The sequence below is a fragment of the Echinococcus granulosus genome (genome assembly GCF_000524195.1).
Source record: "Echinococcus granulosus chromosome Unknown EG_S00003, whole genome shotgun sequence".
NCBI lineage: Eukaryota > Metazoa > Platyhelminthes > Cestoda > Cyclophyllidea > Taeniidae > Echinococcus > Echinococcus granulosus.
In genome coordinates, this window is record NW_020170383.1 from 1,817,436 (window position 1) to 1,830,044 (window position 12,609).

The following is a 12,609-nucleotide window of genomic DNA, read 5'->3' on the forward strand; positions in this document are numbered from 1 at the left end:
GCCAATAGTCATCGTGAACCTTCAGAATTCCTGAAGAAAATAATGGGAAGCCCTTAATAGAATGCCTTGATGCTAATACTTTGATCGGTACCCCAACCGCTATCTTCAAAAACTCACACCGATCCACACTTTAATGAATCTTGAAACTGACGCCTTCAACTGTCAAATCAAATGGTTTACCGACTGCAAAAAGATCATGATGTTTACTAGCTATTTAAACAGTAACGCGTATATTGGCTCCAGTTTTGTGCATCTCATGAAGAAGAAAATATGGAGGACTAAAGGTGTGTGCTTAATCCAACAAGAGACTAACCAAAGCGATTTTTCATACCACACGTAACTATATTTAGCATTCGATCTGCTAACACAAAGGTAATCCCCGATCAAAAGCCTTTTTCGCTCGCTGTATGTGTGATATTCTGCAGCAAGCTTAACCTTGAACATGCTTACCGCACATTGCGTGATAAATTGCGGTAATGAATCTCTCAAATTGTTGTTAATAGACGGGGCTATGAAGTGTGGAACCATTCACAATCGCTACTTGGTGTGTAAAATCCACGCGCTGTACAAAATGAGGTGGTACCTACCCTCCATGAATCCACTTAGATCATCATGATGGAGTCGGGATGTGTTTTGTAAACATTAAAATCGCTTTACTATTCGCCAAAGATTCAATAGTAAAAAAGTTCCGCTTCGTTAACTCAAGCGAAGTGTATGGAATACCTTTTGTGGTTAGCAATAAAAATGCTTCCATAAGCAACTATGCAACCAGAAATTCATAGGCTGACGGTGTATACGACAGCGGAAAGACAACCACTGATAGACCTCTTGACACCACAAAGCTTAACCACTTATCCACCAGAAATGGCTGAAAGCCTTGACGGTCGATAATTTGTGATGACGTATCACGTAGCACAAGGAAGTTATGCGAGGCTAGTTATCTCGAAAGGTAAACAAAACAACCACAAGCGAACCCAAACCTATGTTCCAGGTGGTAGGTTTTAACGCACGCTACACCGCCAGAGCTCTGATCCGTCCAATTGAGTCAGTGTCGAGCACACACCTATGAATCAAAGGCGAGCAATAGTAGTTATCTTTGGAAAAAGCACCGTTCAAACCCAGTTGTCGACCGCATTGCAGAACGACAGTTTTGTAAAAAGTTAATTATTAATTAGACTAAGATGAACGTACCTAACCTATGCCCTTCAGAACTCACTCGAGATGGTAAAACCAGAAAAAAGGCAACCCCACATCAATGTCCGCATGCTAGCTTCTAATGCTAAAGCACACAGAACAAATCCCATACTTGACAAAGAAGTGAGCTACAAAGGACTCCCTCGTCGCGTAATACGACCAGACTCGTCGAGTCTAGATCTTAAGGAGCCTTCTCAAAGCACCTACGCAAGGCTAATAAATGTTCAGTGCCAAAATGCTGACTCGGACTGCCATTGATGATGAAAAAAAGACAACCGACTATCCTGCCTACTTCTTGGCACACCGAGTAACACAATTGGCATCGCTTATTCCAAACAGCCGCTATTAGTAATCTTAAATATCATAAACAAATGCAAAATTAAGATAACACGTTCTTACGGAAAAGCCAAATTTGAATGCCAATGACCGGATCAAGTACTGCCAGATTATGGAACAATCGGACCCCAGTGCAAGGAGGCAAGAGAGTGAAGACCGTCACACACGAAAGCCAAGCTCAAGTTCGTAATGGAAGTCAATGATTCTTTACCCGACAAAGCGGATGCATATTAGGAGAGCGGAAAGAGCACCAAACGAAGCTGTTAGGAGGAGAATGCCCAGAGTGAGGGTAGGAAAGGATGAGAGGTGTTGAGGAGGCTAGAGGCATGCAGAAAGAGATAGGGATGGTAAGACGAAGGCATAATGCTTTTTGGAAGACGATCAATCAGAAACACAATGCAAAAATGAGCCAGAGGAACAGTGAGAGTAAAATTAGATCTAAAATATGCTCATACATAGAGAAGAGGAGTTGGATGTAGAAAGAAATGAAAGTAGGGTAATTCAGACGGAGGCATCCAAAGGGGAAAGAAGGGGAAAAATCATGCGCACAGGAATGAGTGGACGTAGGGCGAAAGAGGGGGTGTGTACGAGGCGATAGGGTGCATGAATGGATGAGTTGGTGCGGCGGAATTATTTACACAACGTACACAGGGAAGCATTAGACCGCAAGAGTGCGTCGGAGTGAGAACTGAAAGCACGTTCGTTGTTTATTGTTCGTTTGTGTTTGCGAGTTGCAGCAGGGGAGGGAAGGCCGTGTAATTTGCATAACCAATCAAAATAATGGGAGCCGAGAGGCAACGTACCCAATACCTTATTGTTCTGCACACAAAAAAGAGAGTAAAGCGACAAAGGACGGGATTAAAGAAGATTACAACGCCACAGGGAACGCCGTGGTCGATTGCTGTTGATCTTTTGGACATCTGGGCGAGGAGTGTTAGGAGAAGCCTGCAAAATTCATGAATACAACATGTAGTATGAAAACAACCCAATGGTTCATGATCATGCATAATTGTAAAGTTTGTCAGTGGCGTTTCATAGACTTATTAAAAGTGAATGAATTTAGAAGAAACTCAATTAGAAGATGTCTTGTATTCTTAAAATCACAGAAAACTGCACAAGTGTACGTTATTTTTCAATTAGTCATTGGCCACTTTGCATGAGAAGCAAACTGTTTGGCCTGTTGACCGACCACGCATATAAACGAAGATACCTCAACTTATTAAGCCTGAATCACAAATACGGCCGATGATGACCAAAAAAGTGGAAATAGAGGGAACCGAAACATGTGCGCGTTAAGAATTGTACTTAATGACAACTTTCACCAACTGCTACTTGATAGGGCAAAACAGCGACCCAAAATTAAATTTACTACGCACAAACCGAAGCAAACCAATTGAGAGTAGCAAATATCACAAAGGCTTTTGGCAGTCCATAAAAAGTAACCCAAGGGAAAGCAGAACAGATTAAAATTACTATTCAATTATATGTACTTCAATAGAAAGTGAGAACAAAAATTGTACAAATCTACTTTTATGCGATACTAAAACAAGGACCAAAACACAGAAAGCATTTACGGGACTTTCAAAATGCAGAATCAAGTATTGATAGGCTATCGTGGTTACTTGTAGTTTATAGAAAAGCGCTTGCTAAAATCCTGAATGGAATTCGCCAGACATGATCTTAAAAATACAATCAAGTAACGATTGAGCATGTCAGAGTACAAAGCTTACTTACTGCTCATACCAATTATAGCTTGGGTTATTCTACCACATCATAATCACATAAAGCATACCAATGTTGTAAACCACAAAGCGGAATGAATACAGATACAAAAAAGGCTGGATTTCCATTCTTCACTCAAACATGCATGCAGCTGAAACGTTAATAGGTTAGGGAAGCAGTACACGAAGAGCGGATACAGCATTTTTACTGCGTCAACAGAAACGAAAAAGCAATTACATGTCACGTATTGAGCACGATTAAGTGGGTAGATGAAGCCCAAAAAATATCACCCTGACAGAGTTTTTTCTTTTTCCACAAAAAAAATGTATTACAAAAAGTACATAAACCACCATGGTTATTTTCAAGCATTCAACATAATTGCAGTACCACACGTGCATACAAACAAACAATGCACACTTTTTGTTAGTTGGATTAAGTAGGAATGATTGCTAGGGGATTTCCCAAACACGTAGAGGTTGAACTTTAGCAATCACCAAATGCTGCATGACGGCTTTTTATTAGCTACTGGTAATGCCAGCAACATGAGTACCAAAAAACAGTGCAAGGTTATGCCGGAAAATCAAAATGAATCAATCAGGTTTACACCTCATATGATTCACACGTCAGCTTAACAGTTCACAAAATATGGTGTGATTAAAAGAGCAAATCATCTACTACGACGCCACCGAAAACAAAACATGCGATGCAGATGAATAATAGGACGAAACCGATAGACCGACGGGTGCGGTTAGAAAGAGAGGATCCGTGCGGATACCCCCTTAAGTACTATCAATGGAACGCGCGTGAATGAGGACTACGGTCATTAAAATGACCCACACTTTAACCAATACATCGCCATTAAGAGACAGCAGTAAGACATTTTAAGCATTTAGAGACATACACATTAATTGCGCCCCATCAACATGAAAATTACTTCAGGGGAAGCATTTCCAACTAAATAACCGCATGAGGCTTAAAATAAGCCACTTACAAAAATTCAAACACTAGTCAGGTAAAAAATCCAGCAAAAAACCATAAGATTAAGCGATGAGAGTAACACAGAAATAGGCTAGTAGAAAGGTTAAAAATGAATCATTTGCTTAACATATATGAAACAAGAGAAGTTGGTATAAGTGCAATGCATAAAAATAGCTGCACTAGTAAGATTGACGCTCATTAAAATCAGCGTAAATAGGTCGCGCTTTCGTCTAAAAATGGAGCGAAGAAAGGCGGATACATACCATTTTTTGTTCCATCTTCGTTTTAATAGCTTGAGCAAGCGTTCGAAAGGCGGCTGTAACGTTTTCACCTTCCTTCGCACTGGTCTCGAGAAATTCAATGTTGTGATTTTTGGCAAACTAAAACAATAAAATTTTAATTAGATACCCAATCATTCACCAAGACACATTGGTTGGGTAAATGAAACTAAAACCTAATTGAAAAGTGCTTTGCCCGTGATGATCGGGAGGGTACCTACAGAAACCGCTCGAAAACACCATAAAGATAGAAAAGTAAGAGAAAGCGGCTGGGTTATGTCAACGGCACTTTAATAATAAAGGTGGAGACAGGTGCAATGTGGTCCAGTTCCAAATTGATTCCTAAGACAAGGGCCATGTAAAAATTAATTCAACATTTCACGACAAACGCCTACATAAATTTGCATATGTACATAGGAGCAGAGGACGCAACAAAGTTGATAACATCAAAGGGTTCATTTACAGAGGCAACATAGTCAAGAATGCAGAATAGAACACATGCGCCCACAGGATGGTCACAGGCTGATGAAATGTTGCTGAAGTAATAATAAAAACTAATAGTGCACAGAGTGATAGACGTGTGGAAAGTTTCGCCAGGCGATTAAATTGGAAAATCGGATTCAGAATAAGCCACCACCTAAGTGAAAATGGACGGTCGTGTTCAATCACTGGACAACAAATTAACATAGCCTCACGAATGTGATCTGGAAAGACATCACGACATAAGATACACGAACTAATTTACATCAACTTAGCGCTGAATGACTGCATAAACTCAAACTGTATATTATTACAGCTGCGAACATCGACAGTAAGGGTGAAGATGCCAGCCTACCAAGATTGAAAACGAGTGACCCTTGGAGTACATGTTAAACGACAACTAATACGGGTCTGCTATTGAGAGCGCTAAAGGTGATGCAATGACAGCTCATAAATGAAAGTTGAAGGATTATTTTCAAAAACTGAAACCGAAGAACAGAGCGAGTAAACCCATTAAGTAACAAGTTTAGCAACTAGATTCTACTTCTTGGCCGAAGGCAACGACTAAAGTTTCTTATACAACATGCTAAGCCTGAAGTTAACGTTGTAAAAGCAAAGTTTAAGGAGATATATGCAGCAAGGAGAACTCATATCTGATGGCAAAATTATGGTGTCCTGAAATAAGCTCAAAATGTTATTGTAGGAAGATATCCAAAAAGTAATAACACTAATTACAAGAAATAATACCTTTATTCAAGGAAGAGTCTTTTTAAAATAATTTTTTGATCTATAATTTCATTCATTTGAATAAGGTAATAAAGCGATGAAGGGTATAATTTGATTGACTAAGAATGAACAGTTTGCCTCATCTACAAGCCAAACAGCAATATAAGCGGACCAAAACTGGTAACTGCGAGTTAAAGAGAAGAACCAGCGGAAACAGTTCAAGAAGCAGAAGCAAAACAAATTATCCGAATGTTTGGAGGCGAATGGCCGATAACGAATTTCTAAAAACTTGAATGCAATCGGATGCATGTAAAAGTGACGGACTGCGGTCCAGTAAGCAGTGCAAATAGAATGGATAAACACTGCCAATCGCGTCGGATGCTAGTTATCTAAGTTAAAAAAATAGGTGCACTGAGGAAATGCATAACGTGTGACAAACGATAATGAGCAAGTGACCCAACTGCAGAACGAAATGTGACAAAATGAAGGGACTTAAGGCAGCCCTCACAAGCAACCTTTTCAATTATCATTGCCAGCCCTTCACATATATCATAGGATATCCACCGTATTCCACAGATAAAACAAGTCATCAACCACTCTGCGGGAGAATGTAAACTTTCTACCTCGAAATATGATGAAATCAGCAGGCACAAATAAGGCGAATACCACCAAATTTAGACAAACGTTTTAATCAAACCCACCCAAACAAGATTGAGAAAAGAAAACCACAATCCAACCAATTTAGACACACTTGATCTAACAGTATAAAGGAGTCTGCACGGAAGAATATGCGCGTTACAAATTAATGGCAGACCTTTGCGTATATTTTACGCACACAGGCTGACGCAATACCATTTCCTCTCGATCTATATGTATAAATCAGTCGAAGATGAAGTGGCAGGAGCAGTGACCACACCAGACAGCAACAGGCGAGATCATGCATTCACACCAATTACGGTTGGACTGGCAGTAGGCGAGGGCACGATTGCATACACATTCACACGCCACCAACTTCTTTGGCCTACCATTTTATCCTTTAAAATGATCATTAGGGTGTCCTTTTTAAGTAGAGTCTTTATGTTCCTATGTATCACAAACGTTCGAGGAAAATATAATCACCCATTGCCTTAAATGGTCACACGTTGGGACATTTGAATCATGGGTACTAAAACAAAATCACAGTGAATGGAAAGTTGCTAAAACAACTAGAGAGCATTAAAACAGACATTTGAATGTGTTAGGTTGACCAATGAAAGTAGGGGAGAAACGAAGTCGAGACCTCAAGAAACACAACACACAAACACCCAACAGGTGGTAAGGCGATAAACAAATTTGTGCCATATGCCATCGCACAAATTGAGGCGAATTTAGTAAAAATCCTGGACGCTGCAACACGTCTTAGAGTATTATCCTCAATTGTCCTAAAACTACATTCAAAAAGCAAAAAACCCAACCGAAAAAAAAGTCTTAATATGAGGAATAAGCATCCAAGGTCTAAAATACAAAAAATTGCAATTACACAGCATCAGTGATAGATGGATGGTTGACAATTCATTGCGCTTTGGGAATTTGTAAATTAAAAAGAAACTAAATTAAGAAAACAGAATGATATTAACCATCATAATATGGGATTGGTCAACTACGGATTTCGAAAATAACATGCCTCTAAATGAAATACAAATCAAGTGGGTTACGAATAAGAAGTGCTAATATGCATGAAGGTGAACATACCTCTTGAGCCTCTTCCTTAGTGACCTGCCGTTGGGAGACCATATCACATTTGTTGCCAAGCAACATTCGTTCAACATCTGAGTTCGCATGCTGCATAACAGAAGAAATGGACTAGTAATCACACTACTGAATGAAGACTTTGCATTTACGCCGCATGTGTAATAAAAATGCCCCGGAGAAATGCAATTCAGTTGATGAAAGTGATACAAGTAGGTAAGTTGCGCCTGGATGCACTAAACTCACAATCGCTTATGCAACACACCGATCTGATAATGATGATGATCCAAAGTGGTATCGTGAATAAGACGTTAGCAATAAAAACTGTGGTAACATTTAACGAGTAGAATACATTCACAAGAACAACGACGTGGATAATGAATAACTTACATCGTCAATATTTGTAAGCCATTGTTTTATATTCCGAAACGATTGATACTGCGTTATATCATAAACTAACATTATACCCTAGAAGAAAATGAAAGGGATCGAGAAACACAAACCATAGCACCTCGATAATAAGCCGTCGTAATCGTTCGGAAACGTTCCTGACCAGCAGTGTCCCAAATTTGAAGTTTGATCTTCTTCCCTTCAACGTCAATGGTTCGGATCTTAAAATCAATGCCTTAAAAAAGAAGTGAGCCATAGATAGAGCTTATTTAAGTGCAGAAGAAAAAACTCCTGGGGTCAAATACGTGGATGAATTTTCACTAGACAGCGTTAGCTCTCGCTATGAATTTTAGGAACACAATTAATTGAGCATAAACTAGGCGCCTCATGACGTTATTTCACGCACTTATCGATATTATAAACACCTACAGAGTACTACTGGAGTCAATGAAGAACAAAAAAACTATGCAATGTACACATTCTTCCCTAGCATGAGGAGTACGTTTGAAGAATTAAAAAATAAACATATACTGGGCATAACAAATCCCCCGGGGTTGTCCACCGGCTACATTAGAGGTATACTAACAGATTCCAACTTGACGCACCTAAATTAATTAACGAAACCCTGCAAGAAACAACAAAATACCGGCTGCCAATGAGGAAGAAAAAACGTTGTGACGTCTACGCACCTATTGTTGCGATAAAAGTCGCATTAAACTGCTCCTCTGTAAATTGAAAAAGAAGGCTCGTTTTCCCCACACCCGAGTCACCGATCAATAGGAGTTTAAAGAGATAATCATAGTTCCTCGTCATTTTTGCCTACTACAACCACACAATACGAACTATCCGGTACCACCACGAATGCATTAGCTTAAACAAACAAAACATCCTGCAGATTCAAATTTAACTAAAAAATTTATTATTAAAGTTTAAAAAAATTAAATAGAACAGATGACAATAAAATACCTTTTTAATTACTGAAATGATTGAAATGAATTGGATATAATGCTTTTACTTCGAGAATCTGAATGCAGAGTATTTTTATAAATTTACAGTGAAAACATAATTAAGTAAGGGCAGATATAGTATTAGTTCCCTAATTGGCATAAAATTCAAGACTTTCTAATTGTAATTGTCCCCGAAAACAATAGCAGTTAGGGTCTTTAGAATCATTTACCTCTCAGGTCTAAAATCTTGTCTTATCACGGCTAGCACCTAGAAAAAGTCTCAGGAAATCATTACAGATTTCTGCTTGTTACAGGATAATCATATACCTTTTATACCCTTTGTAGAGAATGAAGAGCAGGTTTTGATTGGTTTAAGCAAAACTAAGACTTGCTTTCTATATAAACTTCCAGATTCTTGTACACAGCGCTCTTCCTCTTTTCTAAGCAAACAGGTGAGATGGATGGCATTTCCAACGCAATGCAGTCAGTACCTCTCTTCCACCTCCGGCTTCAGACACTTAGATCAGGAAGACGTAGCTCCAAATTGAGTAGTATGGGGAAACCTCTAGAATATCATCATTTGTTGGGGATCGGAGTCTGTGCCCTCCTTAAGGATTAGTCACGTCCATCTGGCGACGAGTTGATGTAAGCTGGCCACTTGTCATCGAATAGATACATTCAAACAAATACATATTTCATTTACACTATCTTTTGGGTGACCAACGTACTAATGTATGTTCCATTTACTTTGCTGGGTTTTATCAACAATCAGCTCGACTAACTTCGATGTGCGACCATGTCTAAATTGAATATTTTCACCTCTACTCTTCTACCTTCGGCTTTATGCCCTTGTATGGAGGAGAATGATTAGATGTAGACATCTTGTATTGTGCGGTGTGAGATTTTGTTAATAATCAAAGTCTAATGAATGAAACAGAGTTTGCTTCCTCTACGATGATCGATGGCACTTCTTTAGTCAAAATGTTGGTCCGTTTTGCCCGGTTGTCACCTAAAATGCGTATTCAAGGAAGCATGAATTACGCGAAGTCGATCTTCTTTTTCACAAAACTGATGGATTTCTAACTGCAAGTTTGAGAGCTAGGTAATTAAGAGTATGAGCTGTTTGCATCTATAATGCCTATAAATTAACGTGTTCTCCTCGCTTTACAAAGGCAAAGTCAAGGCACAAATTTTCCCATCCTTGTAGAATAAGGCGCACTGTACAAGTACAAGAGTGAGTTCATAAGTTCTCATTCCCCAAGACATTTAGCGGTTTTTTCGGCAAGGTGCACTTTAAAACTTGCAAGAAACACTGGATTAAGTAATCTGCCAATGTGATTTGGGGGTCAGTGCGAATCAACTGTGCTGACCAACGACTCTATATTTACCGCGAGGATGTTTAGTAGTCCAGTTAGTTAGTGATTACTAGCTCATAGTTCGAATATTTCTGGAACTTCCTTCTGAAAGTGTGATTAACACGTCAATTTCTCTTAGTGAAAGTTTTGTCCTTGGGTTTTCCTTGAATAATGAAGCCTCGGGGTTAGTGAGATAAACTTTCTTTCATAAACAGAGTGGTAATGCTATTAGAATCACAAATAAATTATACTCCCTTTTCTCAAGGGGGTAATTATGTTTTGCATACCAGAGGATAGTAATGATCTCCCTGAATAACTGTTGCGAACACCCGATTTTGAATAAAAAGAGCCAAATTATTGCCATAATTACAAAAGACATGTCAGCCTATTAAATGACTATTAAGTAGATGAGAAAAAGGCCAGCTGTCGGTCCTGAAAATTGGCTAGATCGCGTTCTTCAAAATGCCACTACCCCGTGCATTTGAAAATGTAGAACTGTTTTGGTAGAAGCATGAAAACAGCGACGGGATTGAATTGGTCATTCCGATAAAGTTCCCGTTTTGTTTACTATACTTTGTGCACTCCCGACGATTCTGATGGTAGATGCCACCTTCTGCCTGTTACCGAAAATCATGTGTCTGTATAATCACATGGACTGCATGCAGAAATTACCCCAACACCTGGACTTTGGATACAAAGCATGAGGCAGAGTGGAGCATTAGGAAAGGCATGCACTCCAACCATTTTGCGGAAAACGGTATCAATGGGCATGCATAGAATATTTCCACGGTCTCAAGCTCTTATTCAGTCCTGTACGACGTGAAGTAGGCTTTTAACGGAAGCCTACCCCACGAGAGTGTGCACGACTTGGTGGTGGAGTTCATCAACAATCATTGAGTCCACACCACAGGCGCGCGGATCAGCGCGCACAGCCCTGAGCACGCACAAACTTGTCACTGCCTGCCTGAATAGCCGTGCGATGCACACGCACCCATGCAGGTGAGGAGTGTGCTTCACCCTGTTCAATGCAGGTAGCCAATGGAAGCGAGATTTTGGCACACAGTCTTCTTCTTCTCAGACTGTGGCTTCTTTTGCGAAGGCAGTAAGCACCTCCAAATGCGGGTGGTGAAGTTCTTGTGTGTAGGAGGGCAGACAGGCAGGCATGCGTGCGTGCATGTGTGTAGTTGTAGGGTGTGTGATAACCTGGTTTAAGTGCTCTTAAAAACACGCGCACGCATTTGCCGCCTGAGACACACACGGGTGCTCCGAGGACTTCTTACGATGATGCAAGTGTGTTGGCAGAGTGGCCGTGAGGCCCTTTCTTGTGCATGGATAATGAGGGGTCTTTAAGCCTCGACCATGACTAGAAAGAGCACTCACATCCACCCCAACAGTAACCAGCTTTCTCCGCAGGTGGTTTCACTGTTCTATGTTTTGCGCTTTTGTTTGCGTTTGAAACCCATTCCTACGTGCATTGACAACTCACGATAGGCAGTACTTAATTAGTCAAAAATTAGTTTTGTATAAAATAATACTGAACTGAGTGTTAACAGAAAGAGCAATGGAAATTTAGTCATTTGCACTGAAATTTCAACAGTGAATGCTTTATATCTGGATGGTAAGTCTTAGGCATCGGATTGGTTAGATCAAGTTAGCGTAGAAAGTTTGTGAGATATCAACGCCTATTTAATGTTGAATGCACTGAACAGCGGCGGGAGATAGTTGGCTACCTGAGTAAACAAGTATACTAGATTGCATTTTATTTATGCGGTTTTCATCAAACTAACGAGCTTGCAAAAGAGTATAAGGTTAACCAATCTTAAATCCAAGAAACTGGGCCTCGAGGAGGTAACAAAATTTACAGTACGGTGAAACGAATCTATTGGTAAACAATTCTGATTAATTTTACATCAATGGGAAAAAAGTTTTGGAGAGCGCAAATGGAGCATTATGAAATACCAAACCTTACAATTGTCCTTGATTCGTCCAAATATTCAAGAAGTGCCAAGTACCAAACAATGGTACGCTTATATTTTGTGCCTTTAAAAACTTCATGGCGTTAAGAAATAGGTTTAAACCATAAAAAGCGTAAGCGCATTATTTCTACCCCTAATGTTTGTATCCAAATTTGTCATAAAATAAAGGTTCTTTAGATAACAAATTCCTGCATTCAATCTTACTCAAAGTTTACAGTATAAGGAAAATGATTGAAAATGCTATACTAGATACATCATTAAGGTGGCCTTTTAAAAGCCTCATCTTCATCCAGATGTGCTGCTACGTCTGACAGTAGTCTTCAGAAGGCGCTGTTGTAAAAAACTTCAATATGACAAGACTACTTTTGCGTAAGAAACCTGTAAACTGGGGCTATTTTGGGTGTCCCCAAAAATGAAAACATGCTAGACGCTTTTGGTCACACCTCACACTTAGTGTAATCTATCTATTTTGAGCAACAGTACCGTTTCAAAATGGCCT

At 39.6% G+C, this 12,609-nt stretch overlaps 1 protein-coding gene across 1 annotated transcript; it reads right to left on the minus strand. All coding sequences in view use genetic code 11, as the record gives it.

Annotated features, from left to right (window-relative positions):
* Positions 1-2,237: 2,237 nt before the first annotated feature.
* Positions 2,238-8,645, minus strand: EGR_00882 (Ras-related protein Rab-8B; the record flags this gene model as incomplete). The annotated part of the gene is made up of 6 exons (XM_024490131.1): positions 2,238-2,450; positions 4,494-4,610; positions 7,446-7,535; positions 7,833-7,910; positions 7,946-8,067; positions 8,522-8,645. 6 exons carry the CDS (start codon positions 8,643-8,645, stop codon positions 2,238-2,240), a joined length of 744 nt encoding a protein of 247 aa, XP_024355534.1.
* Positions 8,646-12,609: the final 3,964 nt, after the last annotated feature.